The 27,094-nt window shown below is 34.2% G+C and overlaps 1 protein-coding gene across 1 annotated transcript in view; it reads right to left on the bottom strand.

The window, feature by feature from the left end:
- Window positions 1-17,071: 17,071 nt before the first annotated feature.
- LOC149787289 (uncharacterized) overlaps window positions 17,072-27,094 on the bottom strand; it is an 85,634-nt gene continuing 75,611 nt past the window's right edge. Inside the window, exons 11-13 of the mRNA XM_089978364.1 lie at window positions 24,906-24,948; window positions 22,721-22,793; window positions 17,072-17,127 (exon numbers count right to left, since the gene is read on the bottom strand). Of these exons, the coding sequence (XP_089834490.1) occupies window positions 17,072-17,127; window positions 22,721-22,793; window positions 24,906-24,948 (172 nt within the window). The remainder of the gene's footprint in view (window positions 17,128-22,720; window positions 22,794-24,905; window positions 24,949-27,094) is intronic.

The following is a 27,094-nucleotide window of genomic DNA, read 5'->3' as shown; positions in this document are numbered from 1 at the left end:
AGAGGACTATATAATCTTGTTTTTCTAGAAACAATATGGGTCATGTTCTGGAGACCTATATTATTACCATAATTGCTAATTTTATCAGCCAACCTTTGCGTTTGGGAGACTGAGCAGCATGGCTGAAGAGGATCAACATGTGCAAAATGGCTAGATTCAATTTCAAATTTCTGAAAGTTGCATTTCCATTGGCAAATTCAAAGGTCACCAGAACATGACACATAAGCCTTCACGGAAGACATTGGAGATTTGATTTTAATCAGACTGGGTGATTTACTAGGTTTTAAAACACAATAAATACATTTTAGATATTCAAATACTTGTTAGATTCCTAAGAAAGAAAACCTCAACATATGGCAAAAACTCTTTTACATATGCAACTGCCATGCTATGACATGAGCTACATTATCTCTGTAAAGATCAATTTTGGATTGATTTGGATCATTTATTTTATCCTTGAATGATAAGGACTATAAATGAAATATTTGCAACCACCACCACCCCACGCTCCTGCCATGATGACGAAAGGCTAATATCTCTTAGTTTTGTTCCATTTGTCCTGTCTTATGCATATGTACAATGTTAACTCCATAGTCTGAATATCAGATATTACCTAATAATTTTTAGTAACACGTTTTTCCTAAAATCTGTAAATTATCCCAACTTAATGGTTTTTAATTTACCCAAACAATACATTCACTTTTAGTTAATGTCTTTAAAAATGTTTTGAGTGCTTATATTTCCATGCGGTGTGTGCTTTGTCCAATTTTTATCTATGCATTATGTTGTGTTTGTATGTCTTACAAGTCACGTTTCATATTATATCTTTATTATTTCTTATATAATGTCGGTTAAAAAAAATCTTATTAAAACTAGTGTTGAATGTAGTTTTAAATAATGCCTACTTTAAATAAATCTTATCTTACCTTATGGCAGGCCCAGTCCTGAGATGTGCGGGGCCCAAGGTAGCAAGCGATGTGCAGGGCCCCAAGCAAAACAATTGCATTGCGGAGTTGATTTCCTCAAAGTACGGTGCCCAAGGCGGTTGCCTTGTTTGCCTTGCCCTAGGGTCAAGCCTGCCTTATGGTTTAAAAGGAATATGTTATTCTCAGCTAGACAATAATTGTGCCAAGCAAATACTTTGAAAAACCGGTAGTGGGGTCGATTTGTAATGGTACGGAGCCAGACTACACTGGGTCTGCACTGGTTGCTGCACAGAACCAATTACAACAGGATCATTAATTTTATGCAGTAATTTTGTTAGTTGCAGTCAGCTAATAAAACGTGTAAATTCTTCCCTCTGCTGGCTCAATATATATTGTACAGGGTCAAGAATAACGACCAGGCGGTGACTAGTTCCTTGCTGCAAATGGTGCAGACCATCCAAGTTAGTAACTAAGACAGACAATTACTGAATGACATAATGAAAAAATATGAATTAGAACAAATATTCCTGAAGTTAACTTTCCAACAAGAGGCAGAAATATATATGTATTTGTCTTCTATCCGACTGCAATACCAGACCGATTTTCTTATATTCATTCACCTGACCGATTTAGTTACATGCATTATCTCATTGCTTCTATTGCATTGGACCAAATGTAGAAAATAATTTTTATTTGTGAAAGAAAATTCTGATACTATGAGATCCGAAACCGCTGACTTTTCTGTATTCTAATATTTTGGAAAGTCATGAAACCTAGAGGATCTAAGAGAAGCAGATGGGGGAAATTAAATAATCATGTTTGACTGCTACAGTTTTAACAAGAGTGATCATTTAATGCCCTGTATTCAAAATAAACATAGGAAATTAGACCATAAAAAGGAACAAAATTAATTCCAAAGCTGTAAGATTACAGGAAAGATTAAGCACAAAATCTGAACATAAAAGTGCAGAAATTAAAAGAAAAGTTAAAAGTTTACGTAACTATGTTCGCAACACAATTGGTAACCTAATTTCAGATTCAAAACCATGATCAACATATACTGCCAACCAGAAAAATTATCGAACCATTTCTCACCTTAATAAGGATAGTAAAATAGATGTACACAAATGCCAATTTGAGTCAAATCATAGTTTTTTTGTTTTTTTTTGTTTAAAAGAAAATCCTGTACAGGGTATGAGAACAATAATAATCGAGATTGAAAGAATCATTGATTGGGCCTAGAGCAAGACATTGCCTTAAAAGAAATCAACATAGTATGGTCTGAACCTTTATCAAGATTGTAAAAGGTTTTTAGATTCTAATGTAGTTGCATACAAAAATACCTTAGCATTCTGTTTTAATGTTTCTCTCTACTACTTCAAAATAGTCAAAGCAGCAAACTGTCAAGGAGCAACGGTTTGAAACGTTACTAAACTAAATGCTAGAGTGTTCTCTTAAAAATTAGAAAATCGGATTAATTTAAGAGAATGCATACTACATTTCAGTGGTAAATATATGTGGAGTGCATGGGACTTTAAGATATATTTTATAGATGTTTTTAACAAAAAGCTAACAAAGTAATGCTAGAATTGAAAAAGAATACCAACCCTACCCCAAGTAAATAAAGTATCCCTTTCAAGTATTCATTTGTTAACCACTCTACACATGAATGATCATCAAGCATGAGCACTTTAATGATTTCTGTTAAACTCAAAGCATAAAAGGGGATTAAATGTGGATCATGTTCTGACCATCTCTGCAACATATCTGTCTCTTTGTCTTTCTCTTCTGTTGCTTTCCCTTGTTCTGTAGCTTTCAATAGCATAGAATCACTTCTCACAAGCTGTTGATTTCTGGAGTATTCTCAAATTCTGCATACAAGACCACGTTCACCATGTTTTGTTTTTTTTAATGTTTTTTTTTAATGTTTTCTTTTTATTAACCCGGTAATAGGTTGACCACTGGGTCAGGGAACCATCCCAAGGTCGCCTTACAATCAAACATTTCTGGTTATCAGTTAATCTAGGGATAATAAATATAATCTACAGAGAAAGAAGAAACACACATGCATGCACACATGCATATGGCACACAATCTAGGTGACATGGACTTTGTGATATTGCAGTATTTTGTTTCTGTTTACCATCAAGTCAGAGACAAGTTACATGTTCGTTATTGAGGTCCATTTTTGACGAAATTGGTCCTCTTTTTCATTTACCTTTGCAGTGTATTTTTCAATGTTCTTATGCATTGCAACTATTATAATCTTATTCATGATAATCAGTCTAGCTTTCGCCAGAATCACTCCTGTGAAACTGCACTTGTATCTTTGATTGATAAATGGCTGAAAGCATTTGATCAAGGAGAAATGGTAGGCACTATTATGGTTGTTTTTGGTAAAGCTTTTGATCTTGTAGACCCTGAAATTTTGCTTGAAAAACTAAAAATCTATCAATGCAGTGAAAACTCCCTAAACTGGTTTACTTCTTACTTAACCGATAGAGTGCAAAAAGTATCTTTAAATGGTCAACTTTCTGAAAGTAAAAATATTAATTGTGGAGTACCACAAGGCTCTATCCTTGGGCCTCTCTTATTCATACTATTTATCAATGATTTACCTCTTAAGATTGGAACTTCAATTTCTTCCACTGACCTTTATGCAGATGATACTACACTGTCTGAGATTGGTAAAACCAAAACAGTACTTGAAAATAACTTACAAGATGCTTTCAACAGACTTCAAGTATGGTGCAAGGAAGACAGTATGATCATAAATAGAGAAAAAAACGAAAGCCCTACTAGTTACAACACAACAAAAACGAGCAAGGCTAGATAGCGACAAACTCCAGGTTCTATTCGACAATGTGAGCCTCAATATGACCTCTCAAGATAAAATTCTTGGTGTATTCGTGGATAACAATCTTACTTGGTCTATTCACATTAAACATATTTCAAAAAAGGTTAACTCTTATCTTTGGCTATTGAGGAAAATCAAAACATACATTCCTCTTCAGTATAGGGTCATCTTTTATAAAAGTTACATTCAGCCATATCTGGACTACTGTAATGTAATTTGGGGTAATACCTCTAATTCAAACATAACAACACTTTTAAGACTCCAAAAGAGGGCTTGCCATTTAATTCTAGATCAAAGTATAGACTATTTTCAGGATGCAATGAATAATATAAAGATTTTAACAATACATGAAAGAATATTTCTTAGAAAGGCCAAATTGATGTATAAAGAATCCAGAAAAGCCATTCCTGTCTATCTAAGCAATATCTTTCACCAAAGAGATGCTGATGGCACTCCAAATTTAAGGTCCATAAGAAGAAAAGATTATATTATACCAAGGCCAAAGAAGGAATTGTTTAAAAAAAGTTTTCAATATACTGGTCCACTGGTATGGAACAACATTCCCAGTGACATAAGGCAGGCTCCTAGCATTTCATCTTTTCAGTCAATGTCTTAAATGGATGAAATCTTTAGAAAATTGAACAGTTCTAGTACAAAAAATACTGCCTGCTTTTCTGTAATTTTACATTATTTTCATAGCTGAATATTTCAATGCAGGATTACATTTTATGTTTTATATATATATGTTTTCAGTGATGCCTGTGAATGTGTTCCAGGCTTGATACTTTGAATTTTAAAATTACTTAATTATTTAGTGTCAAGCCAGACTCTTCACATCATGTTGTATATACTGTATATATTGTACATAACAGATAGAAGGCCTCAAGGTAGATTAGTTCTGTAACTAAGTGAGTTACCTCCTCTAAATAAAGTCTTTATGATTATTATTATTATTATTATTATTATTATTTGCTTGAAAGCAAAAATAGAAGGATTTTTTATATTGAATCTGCAAGTATAAATATAATATTTTGCAAAAATAAGCAGGAAATTACAAAAACTGTCCAGTTGTTCACTTCCTACGAATGTTTCTTTTTTGGACAGATGTACAATATTTGGGCAAAAAGGTGCAAAAACTTCAATAAAACGGTACCAAAAATGTGAAGTAATACTGCAATCATAAAAGAGATGCTCAATACTTTCATTTTCACTCTTACTGAAAGTACATTTGTTGTCATCTAATATGTTAATTCTTTTCAGAATATCATTAGTAGCGATTATCATATGGATTAATTTAAAGTTAACAGAGATCAACTTGATATCCTTGGTACAGCATTTCGCTCGGCTATAAATCTCAGACCACTCCTCACTACTTATATTTTCATTAAATACTTGCATCCAAGTTTCTTGCTTCGCCTTTTAGCTTCCTGTAAAAGATCTTTGTAAACAAACTTGAGTGAATTTTGTTTTCACAAGTTCATTATTTTATCCTCCTGCTTATCAAAATTATTATTACTAAATGTTTTTTTATGGCACCTTTCCATGTTTTTGGAATTTTGGATATTAAGGAGAAGTATTTCAAGAAATCATCGCTTCTAGGTTTTTGTTTTATTATTTCAGAAGGTATTAACTTACCATGATCATCTACTAGATCATTCAGAATTTCAAAACCTGTTTCTGTCCAGGATTTTTATTGGTAGAACATTTTAGGGGGGACAAAAATACTCATGGATAGATACTCGTTAGGACTTTGCGGTTCTTTTTTCCAATTAGATACCGCCAAAATTACATCTCTCCAAAAACTGTTTTTAATGAACTTGCTAAATTCTTCTAACTTCCTTCTCCCTAAATTCCAAATATCCTTTTTATTTCTGAGCATAGTTGTAATAACTAGGTTCTGCCACGTTCCATTTTCCTTTTCCAGCAATCTTTTAACCCATCTTATCTTAATATACCTAATGAATGAAAATATGTGTATCATGTTTAGTCCTCCCTTGTTTTCTGGGGAAACTAGTATATCACGTTTTATTCTCTCTACTTTTCCACCCCATACAAATATAAATAACGTGCAATTTAGTTCTACTTCAACTTTTGCTGATGGGTTTGGAAGTGACGTTCACCATGTTGGTTTAAGCTTCTGCAAACTGATGTTCCACGAGAAGTTGACTGTATTTTATAGGGTGGAAAAGTCCCTTGTGGCTGCCTTTGTCAGCAATGAAATCAAAGTCCCACAAAGCGTGTCTCCTGCATAATCATGGCACAAAACGCCATGACTGCTGTTGGCACCTAACTGTCCCGTGGCTTCATACAGGTACAAGTAATTTTTCTGATCAAAGTTAAGTTTGAAGGCTCTGGTCTGACCATCTTGACCGACTTCTATCTTGGACACTTTGTAGTATTTAAACTTTAAAGGGCCTTTATCATGGGCGCCGTTGAGGGCTGTATTGCTGACGATACTGATGATTAAACGTTTGGGTAACTGTCTTAGAAAAGATGATCCTCGACCTTGGATCAGAGTCCAGTTGCAATGATGATGGTTTACATTTCCACTTGTCATAGCAGATATTTGGCTGTCATTCTGCTCATTGTGACTTGTTTCCCATTTTAGGAAAACGTCAACGCCATGCATGTAAAGTCGGGTTTCTTCAATGATCATTTTGTACTTGTTAGCAGGAGTTATCAAAAGAAAAATGATACAGCTTAGATTCAGTCTCAGGCGGACATCCACTCCATTTAACAACTACTTGTCATGCAACCATATGTCTAAAAGCAAATGATCCATCAGTTCTAAAAACGTTGATGTTTGATTTTGATTCAACGGTCCTGTTGTGAATATTGTAAATCTCATCTGCAATCAGTGCTGTGTCGTTGAACTTCTCTAACAGGTTATGTTTCCATACTACGGAAGTACTCAGATCTTTCTTCTTGGCCTTTTTTCCATACCTCAAGAGATTTTCTAGATACGGTCAGTGAGGGTAAGTATCCATTCTGCTGATGACCAGTTTGTTATTAAAGTTCATATCCACTTCACTAAACAATGAGTGAATGAAATTGTTGACGGAAGCTACTCTGACCTTGGCACTTGAAAGGGTGTTGCCTGTTTTGAAAACTTTGATTTTCAAATAGAAGTAAATCTTCAGCCTGTTCTTAAGAGTAAACACGGTTTACTCTTCTGGTCAGAGCTTTGAGAAGCGTCATACCAAAGTATACTTCAGAGAAGAAGATGGCCTGCTCATGTTCTTTACATAAAAATCAAGATACTACATCTAACAGGAGAAATGACATTGGGCTCCAGAATGCCCACAACATCAACACAAAGAAATGACAGGAGAAAAGAGAGACAACGGTCAAGATATCTAATTTTTAGGAGATAGGACATTGGTCATTAGAGTGCCCTAAGAAAGAAATAGAACAAACAAAAGAAACGAGCAGGAAGAGGAAAAGTCTTCAGAAGATGAAGAACCCATTCCTGTCAAGAAATCCAGACAAGAAAAGACAGCAAAACAACCCATGGCCAGTGAAGAAATTTAAAAGGAGAGACAAACAGTGAAAGAAGAAGACAATGGACTTTAATGTTGTGTTGTGAAATTTTCATTGCGATTTCAAAAAATGAGAATATAGCCTCCAAAAAATGTAACTGTCTCTTGGTCTTTCCTGTTTATACTTTGGATAAACACACATATACACCATTGAAATATGGAGTAAAGGGATTTTGGATAATGTTAATAGATTGTTCGATAGTATTGATGGTGTGGATAGCATGTATAGATTATTTGATATTAAGATGATGTGACAGATAGTATGGTTGTTGGCTTACATGTAGTTTATTTTTCAGCCCTTCCCCATTTGGTCCGATAGTTGGTGTGTAGAGACTGCACAAGGCATTCTGGTGTGTGTGTGTGTGATGTTGAATAGTATAGGTGATGTGAAGGATAGTATGTTTGTGATTTCATCTCATTCTTTTTAACTCTAATAGAAGGTGTTTTTCATAGTGTGTATGGGTTTTAGATGGTAGATATCTATTTTCACATTAAATTCTGGTAGACTCTTATAAATTTTGGATAGTAATCAAAACCGGTTGCTGCATTTTATATGTGCTGTGCTTGGATTATCATCAAATGTTTTTGGATTGTGTGTCTGTGTGTGTATACATGGAGTTTTGGATGGTAAAGGTGATGTTATGGATAGTATGTTTATGAGATTTCATCTTTTAAATTCTACAGTAATGCAAGGTGTTTTTAGATAGTGTGTATGGGGTATTGGATGGTATATGTATGTTTGGATAGTATGTGAAATTTCATCTTCTTCTTTTAAACTCTACCACTTTGTTGTGACAGTTGTTTTGGTATGCAACAACAAATAAAACAAAGATAACAAGTATTCTTATGAACAACTGACACAGCTAATAAATATAAAAGAAAAGAAATGAAAGGCAAGTGAGAGCAATAAATATCATACTCTTCATTGGAAGAAAGTCTACATTATGCAAAAATTAGATTGTTAAAAAGTCGCAGAACCTAGATCTGAAACGTGTTATTTACCCATCTTCTGTGACAATAATTATTATGAACACAATCCACTAACAGAATATGGACAAAACTGGGGATGTACATGTAACTACAATGACTTTATTGATGTAGAGAGAATTAGTTTTAAAAATGAGCGATTTATGTATACAGATCTCCATTCTCTTTAGAAAGAAAATCTGATAATAGATTATTTTAGAGAATAGTAATCTGATCACATCAAAGTTAGGTATATGCTTTACCTAACTAATCCATCCCTCCCAAAAGGATGAAAATGTCAATATTTCACATAGAGAAACTTTTGCTTACCAGTTTAAGCTGAGCAATACATCAATAAGGATGTTCATATCTGTAGGGAGGTGTGGGGCTTTAATAGTAATATGACTGGGTAATTACCATTGCAGAAATATATTTTACTAAAAAGAATTACTAGTAGGAATTGCACAAACATCCAACCTCTACCATGAGTACTCTTCATTGGATTAATGGTTGGAATAGAGATATAAAGGATAAATGGTGCTATTAAAATGAAGGCAGCACAACCAATGGTTACATGTGATTAAACTCATAAAGAAAATTATGGCTTTTAATAGAGAAAAATCTGAATGAATTCTGTTCAAGTCCTAAGCTCATGGAAAATTTGTGCTGACATCAAATAGGTCTGTTGGCTGCTAGGGCTGCAGCATTGAACTTATTAGATTCAACTGTTGTTTCTGTATGGCTAGATCTGAGACAGGAACCCAAGAAAATTAGCTGCATACCAACCAACAGTTTCTGTATCTCAGACTGAAATACTGAATTCAAATGCTAGGCTAGACTGCTCTTATCTCACAAGACAAAATTTGTATGTGGCATATCTAGTTGTGTGAGATATCACAGAATATCAAGCTAATTTCTAACTTCAGAATGATGTTAGTGCTATATTCTCTTTTCCAGCCCTCACCAAAACAAAAGGTAAAATTATGCTCCCAAACCCTTCTCCATGCAGATAATCCCTTTCTGGTTGTTTACCATTAGTATCTTAGCTATGAAGCCTGCTTGCATTATTATTCAGTTCCAAAGTTGTATTTGGACAAGAATACAAGTTACAGACTAGCATTTTCCTTGCAGTGACCCTGACCATGACGTGTGGGATGAAATTACTGTAGTATGGGGTAAATTACTTCTCCATGATACAAAAATCCTTCATTATCACACTGTCTGTAAAAGCTCAAATATTCTGCCTTATAGTGAAACCACTGTATAATGAAGTACATCATACACATAATTTCATTACTATATAATTAAAAGGGGATCAATTACTTTGCTGTATAAAATGAATTATGCTATAATAAGTAATTCTATTGTGAGGGGAATTGCTTTATATCACTGTGTATAGTTTCAGTGAAGTATCTACTTAAATTTCAATTTTATAATCACGACATGTATGTTCTACAGGTTGGTGTCTTCTATTTTCCCATGCTGTTATATTGAGGCAGAGGGTTAACTGTGGTACATATATGCACAACACCGTCTACAGTATTCACACACCCTACTGTTTGTTTGTACCACTCTAAATGATTTTAAAGGATATAACAAATCGCACATGATTGAGTCATTTCTTTCATTGACTTTTAAGTTCTAACCTGATTGTCACCAGGGGGTTCCAAACCCTATCAACTTATTTGTTTTTAATCAGACTGGAGTTTCTCTGTGAAAAAATTTGCTATATTTGCATGGGCAAGACTATGTTTTCGAGCAGCAGATGTGAAGTAGTTCACCACTTTTGATAATCTCAATAATTTCATAAATTTTGGATTTTATATATATATATATATATATATATATATATATATATATATATATATATATATATATATATATATATATATATATATATTCTGTGATTGACCTTTATTTATAATCAAGGGTAGGAGCTTGTCCTACATGTTTAATATAATGTAGAGAAAACATATTTACAAAGTTTGAGTTCTGGATACAGCCTTGATTCTGACCTTAGAATTTTCTAGAAGCAATACTGTTTACAGTTTGATGAAAATTTCCATTAAGAAAACAGAGAAGTGTGGATCTAAACAAGATTGTTTATAATTTAGAATGTTCTGGAAATGATCTTTAGATCCTCACCTGGTTCTCAATTTTTTAAAAACGTTTTTACATTAAGGTTGATTATATTAAAATTACTCATTCCTATCTTAATATCCAAAGTGGAATCAGCTTTATTGTTGTGTTCAGTTTTAATTTGAGACGTTTTATTTAAATTATTCAAATAAACTGGAATTGCAAAGTGCTTATTGATTTAGGATGAAATCACTATTTAGGAATTATTGTGAATCCATTTAACGATATTTTGGATTTTATCATTATCATGTATCAAGAATGTTGGCACATCAGCACATTTGAGGCTATTGGCACATCTACACTTTCAAAAATGGAATTCATTCAGAATACTACTGAATTTCATTTGGAAGTTTTTGGGACTTGTGATAAAACTTTTAGGACTATTTGGGATTTAACTCATAATACTGTAAGTTCTTTTCAAATTTTCGTTTTGTATCCTTGGGAAATACGTTATTTGTTGAATTTTACAAAACTTCTTGGCTTTTGCTCTAGTTCTGTTACTTAGTTTAAGACCATAGAGTTGCAACAACAAATATGCAAGAGGTCCTCTTTTTTAGTTGCTCAATTTGTTTTAGAAATATCAAACCTAGATAATGAAAATACTGGATGCAAATGATACAATTTTCTACTTAAATGGACTGTTCAAGAAACCAGATAAGGATTGTAGCATTCGGTCTCCGTCAGCATTCTGGTATACTGGTAATACCATGAACCTCTAATGCAAAAAGCAAGGGTAATTAATATCTGTTGTGTGTAAAAACCTCCAGAGAAGAACATGGAAAATTCCACTTAAAAAAAAATATATACAATAATCAAAGAAACATTGTTTTTTCATGTGGAACAGGGATAAAAGAAAACAGATATTAATAATAATAATTTATTTAAATATCAAAACAAATGCAAGAACTGTATGAAAACTGTGCTGACTGCTCTACTGATTAGGAAGCTGCCTGAAATGTAAAAGGAAAATAAGTCTTGGCATGAAAATCAAAAGGATAATACAGGTTTTGACCTTTAACACTGCATAGTTAGCACCTATATATTTCAAAGTGCAAATCAATACATTATAACACTTTTGTTATTTTTCCACACACTTTCACCTAATTCATCTGACATATTTTAAACAAAATTAATTACTTTGTTTTGGTGATGAGGATTATTTTATTTACAGAAAAGTATTAATTATCTGCCTGATGATTTAAAATTAAATTATTAGAAGACAATTTCACTCTACAAATAAGTGAGTTGCTTTACACTGAACTGGCTAACTTCTGAGTTACAGTAAAAAATAACTTTAGGAAAATTAAAACTTTCAGTGACAAACTTTATGCACCATCCAAATATCTCAGTATTCACTAATTCTCCATTTTTCCAGTTAGCAAGTCATCATAAAGATAAAAACTATTTTGATGGGCCAAATCAAGTTCCTGCCATAGTATAAAAAAGCCAGTCAGCATGTGATGGCAATATAAGTCCCATTAGTTAAATCCATCTGTACAACTGTTTAGAATACTGTCCTGTGATATAAAGTTTCATGTGGAGCTGTAGTCACTGATTTTGAGGTGGTTCTTTGTTATTATAACTTGTATGTACAGCATTTACTAGAAACACATATTTGAACAACATATTTCATGATTAAATTAGCATCCTCAGTACTTGTTGTCTTATTTATATCAAAGTATTATGATTTTCCATCTAATAACAAGCACTTGAACTTTCACAGTAAATTGTCAATCATCCTTAAAGAGAATCTTAATATGTAACTTATACTGACCTATATAATTTTCTTACTTAGTAGATGATGGTAAGAATGATAATAAATTAAAATTAAAGTTTTGTCCTGCAACTTTTTTCCCTCTGTTCCTGATTGTTTGCACTTCTATGGAAAGAAGTTATGAAGGATGCAAGACAGTTAAGAAGTACTAAACCAGTATATTCAAGTTATGAAGGATGCAAGACAGTTTTGATGTACTAAATCAGTATATTCAAGTTAAGAAGGATGTTAAGAGAGTTTTGAAGTACTAAACTAGTATATTCAAGTTAAGAAGGCTGTTAAGAGAGTTTTGAAGTACTAAACCAGTATATTCAAGTTAAGAAGGATGTTAAGACAGTTTTGAATATTAAACTAGTATATTCAAGTTATGAAGGATGCAAGACAGTTTTGAAATACTAAACTAGTATATTCAAGTTAAGAAGGATGTTAAGACAGTTTTGAAATACTAAACTAGAATATTCAAGCTAGAAAGGATGTTAAGACAGTTTTGAAATACTAAACCAGTATATTCAAGTTATGAAGGATGCAAGACAGTTTTGAAATATTAAACCAGTATATTCAAGGACTGATGTTCTGTATCCCACAATGCAAATAATTTTTTTAAAAGAAAACAACTCAAAACTGGCCTTAAGCTAAATCTAACATTTTCACTTACAAGTAAACAATTTTATTATGATAACAACATGTTTTTCCCAAATGTATTATTTTAGCTTTTGAGACAAAATGTCTCAAAATAAAAAAAATTATGATAAAAGAAGAAAAACTTTAGGAATGCTAAATTAAGTTTCCTTATGTAATTTTTCCTATAAGCTTACATTTTCTATGTACTCCTGGTGTTGCTCTGTAAAATATTTTTTAACGGATTATCGGTACAACAGTGTCACAGGGAGAGTAGACATCTGAGTAGTGCTTTGAAACAAGTGATGTAATACACAAACTTTCCAACATGAGGTCGTCTGGTTGAAAGCATGCCAAGAAGTGCATGAGGAAATATATCATTGTCATTTGTTATGTATACTTTGCTAAAATAACTAAAGGTTCTAAAGTAATGAGAGGTTTCACAAAAGGAGTATATGCCTGAAATTTGAGAATAAGTGCATATGTGGATCAAAACGAAGAAGTGAAGGATATTCAGCAAAAATATTTTTGCCCTTGACTGTAAATTAGTTTCGTGGTCTGTAGAATGTTAGATAAGTATTGAGAAAGTTTAAATACAAGTAAATTATTCCTGCCCATGGGAAAATGGAGAAAATAAAACAGGGCCTACCTATTATTTGTTTTTGGACTAAGTAAGTTTGTAATCGTTATTAAAGATAAAATGCTTTTTTTAAACAAAGATTACAGAATCATTTTTAAAATTTAAAATTATGGGATGGGGTTATCTTCAAAAATCTGCTTTATCTATTTATTTTGGGAGAAGTATGGTTACACCTGCATTCCTCATTAAAAGTGGTGTTAATATACATAAAGCTAACTTTTCAAATGTTGACAATTACAATACTTGTATGAATTACCAACCCATAAACACACAATATGCAAATAAATCAAGTAGGAGTCTCCAGTCCTGTCTCGCTGAGTGGAATTGGATGGGGAACTGACCTGAAAAGATAGATATATCATATATATCTGTACTACACAGATCAGTAATTGGATCCTCCACTGCTGAAAAAAGGGAGAAAATTGTGTATACTGTATATTCATACATTTAAGTCGGGTCCAACAGCAAACAATACGGACCCTGATCTACTGCAGCCTAATACACCGGGCAGGTTTGGATCTATGTTGTCTACCTTCAATCTATTTTGTCATATAGCACACCCTGTCCCATTTAAGCATGAAAATTTAGATGTTTATGAGACTTTTTATCCGACATGCATTACTGCAATTTTGCCATTCTCACTTTACATTTTATCATCAACTAAACTCTATTATCAAAACCACTTTTTTTTCACAATTTTTGGGTATCAATCTTTACAGCAAGGCCTTTATTATATTCCTGACTCAAGTGCTAACAATGCATGTATAAAAATTTCAATCACATCTGCAGGAAGACGCCTGACCAATATCTAAGGCTGACTGATTGGTAGTCTCAACGGCAATCCTTCAAAGACATTAGACATATGGTCACAAATCACTTGCTATTCAGATCACCAATATTACCTCCAAAATCTGATTATTGCATAAAAATCATAAAGTCTACCTAGCCAAAATCATTATTAAGTGAATCATAACCTAAACTCAGTCATACTACATAGAAGGATATCTATAACCATAATGTGCTGCTCAGCAAAGTATAAATGTAACATTCAATGCCATACAGGAAAACCCAACTATAAAACAGTTGTTGTGGTCAGTAACTGCTGACTACATTATTTACCCAACTGCAGTATAGTAAGAGTGATTTTACCCAAGTCAAACATATAGTAATAATTTTACTACCTGCCAAATGATATAACAGTTAACCTCATGCACAATGGAAATTAATTGTTGCTGCTTATGATCATTATTTATGATCTGTAAGTATAGGTTTCAGAAACTTAACTAAATTTATTGTATGCCGGCTTAGCTGATGCTTTCTTTGTGTCCAGAAATAAGAGACATCCAAAAAATAAAATCAAGGTTCATTATAGAATTATGTCATATCTGAATTCAAGTTATAATGAAATGTGTTACAGCAGGGTTCTCCTGCATGTGCATTATAATGAAAAGACACTGATCAAGAAAAAAATCTAAGGTTGTGTAAATTATCATATAGATTCAATGTACAACAATATACAGATTCTTTGTGACTTATGGTCATGACAACTCATTATTTTATGAGCTACAAAGTCTATGTAAGGTGGTATATTAAGCACCATATTTTCAATGAATGCATGTTGTTTTCTGACTGAAAATAATTATTTAAAAAATGAACACAATTTTTCAGAAGTGGCCTATGTCTCAGTAAATATTCACACAACTTTAGGCTTGTGTCCTACACCATTTGCATCTTATTGCTGTCACCACACAGCTAATACTGGACGTAAACAGGGAGATCTCACTCATACATGTGATTCTACCAGTGGTAGGACAGAAATACCATTTTACTGGCTTTCTACTGCTCATACCAATTTATACTTGAAATTTACCACTTTTGAAATGTAAATATTAATAAAACAAATTGACTAAATTGGTATTTTTACATGTTCTATCTACACTTTAATAAAACCAGAATGAGTCTAATAGTGACATGACTGTTCCACCAGTGCAGATATTGGTACAGTGATGTAAAGTTGTAAACTGATTACATTATTATTACAATTTCGAGAGTTATACTGACTGCTTTTTCTCTACCAAAAATAATGGCTGCCAAGTACAACATCACGTGCTGAAAAATTGCATTATACCCACAAAACCCAAAAACCAAACATAGTTTAATTTTGAATCTTGCTAAGTGTTATCGTGTATTTCAAGCTTGCAGCTCCAATTTTATCTGCCAATTCATGTCAAAATAAGGAAACACGCTAAATGTTAAAGTCCACTGGCTATGAAATATTACATGTTCAATCTATGGTGCAGTGCTAATTAAAGAAGTGACAGAACACAGTAAATAAGTGAGATAATGCATGTATCTCAGAAGCAGGGGGACAATGGCAAGTGCAATAAAAGGGAATGCCATTCCAATGCATTCCCACAGCACTCTATACCCCTGTCCTCAAGAATGCTTGGAAATCAAGAGTTTAAGTGTTTGCAGGCAAGTAATAAAGGTCCTGAGTTTGTGTATCTTATTCAAGATAAAATTAGTACATGGGACAACAAAGGTCCCGAGTTTGTGCATTTCATGCAAGGTAAGGATAGTGGATGGGACAACAAAGGTCCTGATTTTGTGTATTTCATGCAAGGTAAGGACAGTGCATGGGACAATAAAGGTCCTGAGATTGTGTATTTCATGAAATGTAAGGATAGTACATGGGACAACAAAGGTCCTGAGTTTGTGTATTTCATGTAAGGTAAGGACAGTACATGGGGCAATAAAGGTCCTGAGACTGTGTATTTCATGCTAGGTAATGATAGTACATGGGCCTGAGTTTGTGCATTTCATGTAAAACAATATATGGGACAATAAATCATGTTACCAGTATAATTAAACACCACTGCATAGAGCAGCCTGTCAGGTGTGAAACATATCAATCACAATGAAAGTAATTAGTAGTTACCAGGAAGGAAACTTGTTAGGAAAAATTAAAATGCTTCTAGATTTAAAATTCTTTGCAGTTTACTATAAAATATACAATTTTACCTTTTTCATTTAAATGACAATACCCTGACTAAAATTCATTAATTATTATTGTTATACTGCCATCAGAATCTGATTCATTTTCAAAGGTGCTGTTGTATTATTTTACCATAAACAAAATACATAGAGAAAAAATGCACTTGTTTTGTTTTCAATTCCGTTAAAAGATGTGTACAATTTAAGTTCATAGTAAATCCTGCTGATTAAGATGCCAATCTACATACACAATTTTGAAATAGACTGGTTTAGTGTCCTTTTTCAATCACATGTATGTCTCATGGGGCCAGATATTTACATTGGATACTGACAAAGACACTTTACTCAAAACAATGCATACAAAATTATCATATTCACCATTTGAATAGTTCCTCTTGGATTGATCATTCATAGGATGCAAAAATATTTTATTAATATTACCATGAAAGTGTAGTAATTGAAAAAGTATTATTACCTATGGGAACTGAAATAGCTGTCTGTACACTATTACAACTTTTGCTCATATCCTCCTCTTTAATTAATTTATTCCAGCCAAAAATGTTTTGTAGTTATTTATCTTTGATCTATTTCAGTATGTCTTTTAATGCAGTCACTAACTTACTTTGGGGACATCATCTGTATTCCTGGTGATGGGGTTCTCCCTGGAATTATACCTGAAATTGAAGAAACATCCAATGGGCACAAGGTTTACACCTGAACTTTACTATCATCATCTTTGGACAAAAATGAACCTAAATTCCTCAAAGGTATTGCTTATCTATTGTAGAAAATGTATTAACAAGTTTTCTTGATGTAAATAATTCAAAAAATATACCACGCACGTACAAAGGCAACTTTTAATGAAAAGAGTTATCTATGTAAAAATCCAGTAAATATTTCAAAAGTAATAATAAACAAAAGGTTATTTTTAGATCTTCTCTGCACTCTACTGGAAACTTGTGTTACTCTAGTAATTTTGAGAGTGATCAATGAAAGCTGCCTGAAAAAAGTAGATTCCAGTTCACTAGTTCAGTTTTAATTTTTACCAATGACAGCTGCCTCAAAAAAAGTAGGTTCAACTACATTGCATCATTCATCTTTAATTGTTTTATGATTCACTGTTTGATCAGAAGAACTTGCTTCTTATGGCATACACTAAAGGAGACTCTAAGAAAAATATAATTATGTTTTAGTATTATGCAAAAGGTACGGCAGCCTAGAGAGATTAGTATAAACATACATCCCTTCATATGCAGGCTGTAAGAGTAACCCTTACATATAAACACCTTTTGAATTAAAAAAGCTGATATTGCAAGAGTGTATTTGCAGTAAGCAATGTGACCTCAAATCTCAATCTGATTGACAATAAAACCTACATGTAACAAGTAGATCTTACAGGCATTGATATACATTCATGTTCACGTTCTGGTGATCTTTACAATTCTTGATCCATAAAGATTTATTAGTCTATCAGATTAAACATATTAGGGATAATTATTGTTAATGACAATGTTTTGAGTGAAGGTTTCACTTTCAGATTAATGAAAGTTGCAATCTGAATGGTGACTCAAAAGGTCCACAAAAACTGACCTCATAGTGGTATCAATTCATATCTACTTTATGTCCTGATTTTAATCAGACTGTCTCAGCAAACCAATGGTGTTGAATAGTTTGTATGATTAGAAATCACAACAAAATTATTAGTATAATAAAATTATGCAATTTTAGAGCAACCATACTATCTATTTTATTTGAAATTACACCAGCCAAAGCCAGCTGCCCTCTGAAGAATCTTTCTGCATAAAATTTGGTTCTTGATGATTGGATTCCTAACTTCAGACATCTTTTAAACTGATATATTAGTTAAAACCTCTGAAGATAGTTTGAAAAAGGAAATATTGTTGTTATTCTGTGTTAAGTATATTCTCTATGTAAAGTATATTCTCTGTGTAAGGTATATTATAAAAGTTAAGAAAAACCTTTAAACAATTATGCCTTTTAAGGATTAGCATAACATTTTGGCTTTTTGTTTGGTAGCATGTGTTATCTGGTCACCATAACAACATTTTGGATAATCATCACACTGCACTGGTGAAAAGCTTATCTGTGCAGAAAACAAAATATGACTTGTCTAATAGATGAGAGAAGTTAACATCTGATTTTATTTGTAAGTAAGGAAATTTCCATAAAATATTTCTACACTAAAAAAGGTTCATAACTCTTCCAAAAATAATGTGAGCACAATGACTGGTAAACATTTATCTGATGATGATGAGGACCAAAATATGTATTAAATTTCATAGCAATCAAATGAAAAGTGACAGCAGATGGATTTAAAATATCCTGTCATATAATGATTACAGTTTTAATTATCAAATCTTAAAAAAACTATAGGATCACAAAGAAGTTTCAATAAGTGCATCTTTAGACAATGACCATAATATGTACAAAGCTTCCATTAAAAACCAGAAGATTCTTTCAGCTGCAAAATGTATGGGGCACTAACTCTATCATAAATTGCAAGAACACAGCGACCTGTTGGCATGTGCATCTCTGTACCCTAGCATTTATAAAGTTTCATTATGATCTACTGAAAACAACAAGTTGAAAAGGGCAGTAACTCTAACAAAATACTATGGAAGCAAACAGATTTATTGATATACACATCTTCAGGTGATGGCTATAACATGTACTAAATTTCATTACAAACCATCAACAACATTATCATGAATAACACAGTAACAGTCTTCTTTGAAGACAAATGAAATTCTTTTGCAGAAACTAATGTTCCTTCAGTCACAATGATCTTAACTATTTACATTTTGGTGCCAAAATTGATAGGCTTTCTTCCTAACCCAAAGTGTAAGTCATCTATCAAGTTTGGTCAAGATCTGAAATATAAAATTAACGTTACTGTGGTGTAACTATTTTGCTATTTTCAGTCCAAAAAAAAACTTAGACCTTTGACCTCATTATCAATAGGGTTCTTCCTTACCTCAAACGTAAGCCATTTACAAAGCTTGACAACAGTGGATGATGTGGAACTCATAGTGCACCCTGACCTTTAAATTTATTACCCTGAAAGCAATAGGTTGCTCCTTGCCCTATGTACAAGCCGTCCACAAAGCTCTGCAACTGTAGATAATGGAGAATTTAAATTATTGTACCAAAACCATTTTCTTCTTTCAGTTACAGTTTCCCTGACCTTGAGCTTTTGCCCTAAAATCAATAGGGTTCTTCTTTCTTTAAGTGCAAATCATCCACAAAGTTGGGTAGCTGCAGATGGTGAGCAACTAAAGTTATTGTGCAGAAAGGACATTGGAAACAAAAAGATGCATGCAAATAAAAACTAAAGGACTATTTGTGTTCACTAGATTGTGTGACAGACAGGATTCCTATATATTCCCACCTCTATAATAAAACTGCACTAAAAGGCATCTTCTTGTCTTGTAAAACCACTGCCATGAAAGACCAAATGTTTTAAAAAATCCAAGCTTTCACTGCAATGAATAATCAATTATATAGTGATCTGACCTGTAATGAGACAACCTACATTGCAAGATAACTTTCTGTTGGAAGAAAAAGAGATCTGTCAAGACAGGTTCTACTGTTCCACAGGTATACAAAATCTGAAATTTTCAAAGTGGATTTCAGCCATTTGATCAGTGCTGACTTGCTTTACAAGAATTGGCCTGTATGATAACACTGGACAACAAATTTTTACAAAAGTCATGTTACTGAAATAAAATTAGTCAATTCTTATCAATTTTTATGTGCTGAACACGAATATGACAGTCAAATTGCAAAATTGGCTCTAGTTTTTTTGTAATCTGCAAGAAATTAATGTTTACATAACGAAATGCATTCCAATAGTAAAAGGTCAACTGTAATAGCCTACCTATAAAAAATCAAGTCATTGACTACATCTTAGATTTCTTCGCCTGTCTCTTGTACAGCTGTTCGGGAGCATCTCTGAGGAGTGTCCAGCAGTAGTCAGCCAGCATTGTAGTGGACCATTTTCCCTGGTATCTTTGTTCCATTGTTGCGATATCTTGATGAAAACGTTCGCCGTGTTCATCACTAACAATACCACAGTTGCTAGGAAAGAAATCCAAATGGGAATGAAGGAAGTGAATCTTTAGAGACATATTGCAGCCAAGTTTCTTATACTTCATCAACATGTCTTCTACTAGTTCCTTATAGTTTTCTGCCCTAACATTTCCGAGGAAGTTTGTAGAAACTAGGCGAAAAGCATTCCATGCTTGTTTCGCGTCACCTTCCAGCAAGTTGTTGAACCGGTCATCTTTGAAAAGCTCTCGAATCTGAGGACCCACAAAAACTCCCTCTTTAATCTTTGCTTCGCTGAGTCGAGGGAATTTTTCATGCAGGTATCGGAATGCTGGCAAAGTCCGGTCAATGGCTTTCACGAAGTTCTTCATCAAACCTAGTTTGATGTGAAGGGGTGGTAGCAAGATTTTCTGAGCCTCAACCAGAGCTGGGTGTTGGATATTCTTCTCTCCAATGGCTACATTCTGCCTGTGAGTCCATTCCTTCCTCATGTAGTGCATTTCCCTTGCTCGGCTATCCCACTCGCATAAGAAACACATGTATTTTGTATATCCTTGCTGCAGTCCCATTAAAAGGGCAACTACCTTCAAATCACCACAGAGGTGCCAGCTGTACTTGTTATACTCAATGGAATTCAGTAGCTGCCTTAAGTTATCGTATGTCTCTTTCATGTGGACAGCATACGCTACTGGAATAGATGGAAGAATGTTTCCATTGTGCAAAAGCACAGCCTTGAGACTCAGTTTCGAAGAGTCCACAAATAGTCTCCATTCTTGTGGGTCATGAGTGATTTTTAAAGCATTCATGAGGCCCTCAATATCGGAACAGAATATCAGATTACTTTCCTTTCTGAAGAAAGGCTCCAATTGCTGGTGGCGCTTTCGATATGCAGTAATTGTGACATCTTCTTCTAGAAGATTCCATTGTTGGAGTCTTGATCCTAGCAATTCTGCCTTGTTCTTTGATAAGTCCAAATCACGAATCAGGTCATTTAGTTCTTCCTGTGTTATTCTGTGTGGGGTTGATGATGCACCACAGTGAAAATCTGGATCACTGCATGCTGATGGACCAGGAGAAGAACAGGTCGACTCACCTTTGTCTTCGTCAGATGAATCAAGAGAATATTCTGCTGGAGGTTCTGGAATAGGAAGTCCCTCACCATGTGGAACTGGTCTCAATGCAGACGGAATGTTTGGGTAGACTATTCTCGACTTCTTTCGCTTCGTTATTCCGCCGGAAAGAGGAGGAACCAAGCAGAAGTAACAGTCATTTAGGTGGTTGCTTGGCTCTCTCCACACCATTGGGACTGCAAACGGCATTGATGACCTTTTGCAATTCAACCACTGTGAAAGCTGTGTTGTACATGTAGCACAGCATATATGCGGAGCCCAAGGCTTGTCTTGGTCACCAACCTTGCATCCGAAGTAAAGATGATATGCCTTCTTCACTTGAGAATTGATACTTTTCTTCTGGTTGGCAAATGTCACTTCCCCACAAATATAGCAAAAATTGTCCGCGGTATTAACACACTTTCGAGGCATTACTGTTCTTTATTGTACGTAAATGGATAAAATAATAAGTTTTATGTAACAGTAGCTTGAACTGTCTCGCACAACGTCTAAAATATTTTAAATGCTGAACCCATCTGATTGGGCTTTATATAGTACACTGCTTACGTCAGCTTCAGCAGCCGCCTGGCATTAGTATAATAGGCCTACACATGTATAGTACACTGCTGACGTCAACTTACTTCAGCAGCCGCATGGCATTAGTATTGCATTGCATCAGAAAATGATGCAATCAACTGTGGATGATGTGAGCATGATGGTATTATGCAATGTTACATCATTATTCCGGATGTTGCTGCAGTCCTACTGGAGAAATTTACACAGTGAAACATAGAAAATGAGGTATATGAATATCTTCAAAACGAGAGCCAATACAAATTTTTCACGGTTATATTCGTGTTCGGCACACCAAAATACTACAGATTAGGGCCTTTTCAAGTCAGTAATGATTTCACTGTTGACCAGTGTAATTTTACAATGATTTCAAACTCAGCACAATAACAGTACTTTTGATGAAGTGATTTGTGTAACTTTACATGAAAGTAATTGACTGAAAGTTCACAGATACAAATTTTAAGTAAAATTCAAAGGTCTTGCATTTTCTTCAGCAAGGGAAAGAAACTCCACATACCCATTTTTCCTCCAGAAGGTGGAGTCCTAATTGTAACTCTGCCTGGTACACCAGAATTGCTGTGATATCCAATCTGAAAAATTGAATAAATTATAAAGTCAATTAATCTATACCAAAATAAACATGCATTGCTAGTGCTTTTTAAAACTTAACTTCACAAGCTAAATCAATAAACACAAAACAAAAATCAATGATAACAAAAAAGTATTTAATATTTGTTTGACTGTTCTTCTTGATATACCAGGTATGCTAAGCTGATATTCTCATTGTTTTTTATACTGAAATTGTAAAATGTATTCTAAGTAAATATGAAGGCATATTGTACAAGTTATCAACCTTTAAAGATACTTTACTTCGGAACTGACACATCAGAAACTTCTAACAAAAGCAATAATGGTCTCCAGATCCAAAATAACTTGGATAACACTAGTCTAATTTATTATAACAAACAGCAATGATCCGAGATTAAAAATTCCCTTGTCCATGACACAAGTTGGTTGGCTTATGGCAGAGCAACAAAACAATAGATCACTTAGTACCCAAGCAACTGAAGTCATGTAGTAGCCAACCTGAGCTGATAGGACAATGGGATCTGAACCTTCAGTTGTCAGTTTGGTATACTAACTACTACATCACCACAGCTCCTGTCTCTGTTAGTCAACCTCTCATGACTCAAAGGAGGGCACATCCAGTATATTCTACTTCCTCAAAGCAACAGGTGAATATTATACAAGAATTGCCAAGACCAGAAAACATTTGCTGTCATTTTATTTTTTTGTACTTTGTCAATATAAATGAGCACTGCCTGTGAGTTCATTTTACATAACAAACACTATAGGTCTACTTCATTCAAGTGTCCTATATTATTGTACATACGATGGTCATGCCACAGACCCTCCTATAAAATGTATTAAAAAAATCATACAAATCTCCATATTTCATCAGCTTCAAAATTCATATAAAAATTCTTCATGCAAGTTGAGCTTCAGCATTCATTTCTGTTGATCCATTACAATATTCTGATTTGTCAGCTATTGTATATACTAAGAAGCTATTGGCCAGTGTCTCAAGTCTGACATGGCTCCTTATCTATACTACACCTATCACATCAATATTTCAGTGTGTCAAGTCTGACATGGCTCCTTATCTATACCACACCTATCACATCAGTATTTCTATGTCTCATGTCTGACATGGCTCCTTATCTATACCACACCTATCACATCAATATTTCTATGTCTCAAGTCTGATATGACTCCTTATCTATACCACACCTATCACATCAATATTTCCATGTCTCAAGTCTGACATGGCGCCTTATCTATACCACACCTATCACATCAGTATTTCTATGCCTCAAGCCTGACATGGCTCCTAATCTATACCACACCTATCACATCAGTATTTTTATGATTTTGAAGGACAGATTGCATATGAAAACGAGAATATACAAAAATTAAATGAATTAGTCATTCTGCTTGTTAAGTTTATAGAGGATATTTGTTTGCAGAGTGAGTAACATACTTCATCTCATGTGTGAAAAACTCAGTACTTTCGTGAATAGCAAAGCCACTAGTGAAAATGCTTAAGTTTTTCACCCACAAGATGAAATATATAAGCTATTCACTCAACACCAAGCAGATTTTCTTTTTATTTTATGGTAAAACATACTGGCTAGCAAGATGTACTGTGTGTATAGCCTGTACAACAGACTCAAGGAGCCAATTTTTCTCTAAACTCTGCACAATGCCTGTGGTTTACCATTTATGTTCTGCTGTGTTTTGTGATAATTCACAGAAAATGTAAACAGCAACACAATTCTCCTTCCCAATTCCATGTATATAGCATACTAAGAAGAAGAAAAAATGATTAACATCTTGTTGATTTAAACTGGGGTAGGTATGGACACAAGGCAGCCATTTGACCACACAACCATGTAATAATATCTGGAATTTCATGCTTATCTTATTATCTATGTGGCAGTGAAAATATCTATCTTAATTCACTCCAGTGAATTATTATTTTTTTATTTTACTTGGAATATCCAGTAATTCAGTGGCTTAGCATACAATAAAAAAATAAAGGACATTCAGCCAAACCATCAGAGATCATAATGATTACAGTCATGTGGCTGGTCAGCAAAGTGGTTGTCTGAACATGGTAGGTTAGTTACAGCAATACTTACATAGGTCTGACTATGTGACATCTTGTACTGAGACAATTGGGAACTGAAAGGAGGAAAATATTTTCTATGACCTACTGTGCAAGCACTACCAATACACAAACATTTATAATCCACTGTCATCAAATTCCGGATCAGGAGGATACTCTTTTCAATCTGATATTAATGTATTTTATTATTGACATGATATGTAATGGTATATATTTCTTTTACAAGGTCTCCATTTTATATAATTCTCCTAACTATAAAGCAATTCTGGAGTTAATGTGGTTTTTGGCTGGGTTGTGCAGAAAGGACATTGGAAACAGGTTGTTTTTACCATGGGAAATAATAAAATCACTGGATGACCTTGGAACTAACTAGGCATTAATAAAGAATAAATTACTTGAAAAGGTACTGGAAAGCAAATTTTGAAGTAAATTGTGTTTCTCCAAGAATACTTAACCAATTACATTAACGTTGGCGATATATGCTACCTTATAAATCCAGCCCTACTAAGAGACGAAAATTTTCTTTTCCTATCTCATATAGACAAATGGCAATAACTCTTGCCCATTACCTTCTCTTGCCACTGCCAGGTGCCGCTAGTTTTTAAGCTGAATGGTTTACTAACAAGGATGCTCACATGGGGAGTGGTTGGAGATTAAATAATGTGACTGGGTTTCTCAGAGAAACACAATCTACTTATAAATTTGCTTTCTCCTTCATATACGTTCCCCAATCACAATAATATTAGAAGAATAGGTAATAGGAATCGGGAATGCTGACCATCTGACCTCTGCCTAGGGTATTCTTCTTGGGAATGATAGCTGAATTCCCCATGCTAACGATAACTCATTCTCCTAATTACATAAGCAACACAGCCTAGGGTCACTTGATCTGTGACCCCTATATATGGTTAAGCAGATAATTGCTGAAATCTTCTTATCTATAAAATTTCACTGCCTAATCCAACAAAGCTGAGAGGCTGTGTTGATTGTTTTAATTGGGTCCGGTGGTCATCTGGGCTGCTGTCACCTGACAAAACAGATTCAATGTGAGCTAAATCTCTGAGATAAAAACTCAAGAAGGTTGACTGCATGCCAGCCAATAGCTTCTTCTATATCTCAGATCAAAACATTATGTTCCAACATGAGGCTCACAGAAATTGCTCTATTATAATGAGCAGTAATCTTAATGGGGTGACTCTGATCTTGGGAGACCTCTGAGTATGCTGAGTGTATAACTCATTTCAGCCATGAAGCAGGGGCTTGAGGGGTGATATCCTGTATCTTGGCTTTCACTGGAAGAAAGAGGAGCTTGCACATGCCACTTGTTTATGTGCATTTCTAGTGCTTGAGTGCTCAAACAGGACCAGTTGCAGGGCTATTGCTCTTGACCTGTCTATTGAACAGAGTGAGTGAATAATGACTCTTGAATGCTGACAGATGGGGTAACCTATCTTTGGCTACAAAGTCTGGTTGTGTCAAGAGGACCACCAAACCATCCAATATAAAGACAGTCTGGTTGACAGAAAGGGTGTGTAACTTACTTAGCCTGCATGCTGAAGCTATAGCTATTAGAAAACAGGTTTAATAAGATAGCAGCTTTAGCAAAGTGTGGCTAAAGTCTTGAATTTATTGAAACTGAACTATGTTAAAACCCACGACGGATTCTATTTTGGAAATGAGTGAAGGATTTTGGTCAACTGAGATCAAAATTGGTGAATTATCATGCCCAATATCTAGTCTACCATGATGCTGGAATGTGTTTAATATCATGGAGAGGTAGCCTTTGACAGTGATTGGAGCCAACTGTTTATCCTCAACAGGGTCTCAATCAGGACCTTTTTAGAACCCAAAATTCTGGTTTGTCATAGTGCATGGAATTTCTTCACCATGTTTGAAACATAAAAAATAACATAAGTCATCAATGGAATGAACAGATACAAAGGATATTCTTGGTGTCAGTGAGACCAGATGGATAGGTTCTGGATGCAGGATGACAAATGATGGCTCAACCATTATTTACTCGGGGAAGGATGATGCCCATTCCAGTTTAGTAGCCCTTATCAGCAGCAAAACTAGTACAAAAGTACTCCTAGAATGGGAACCAATCAGTGACAGACTTATCTGAGTGAGATTTGACTCTCAGTACCGCAAACTCACCATCTTGCAGTGTTATGCCCCAAAACAAATAAGGCTGAGGAGAAA

The sequence above is a fragment of the Sinohyriopsis cumingii genome, chromosome 12, assembly GCF_028554795.1.
Source record: "Sinohyriopsis cumingii isolate HCF-2022 chromosome 12, ASM2855479v2, whole genome shotgun sequence".
In the NCBI taxonomy this organism is placed as follows: domain Eukaryota; kingdom Metazoa; phylum Mollusca; class Bivalvia; order Unionida; family Unionidae; genus Sinohyriopsis; species Sinohyriopsis cumingii.
This window is presented reverse-complemented; position numbering and strand designations above follow the sequence as displayed.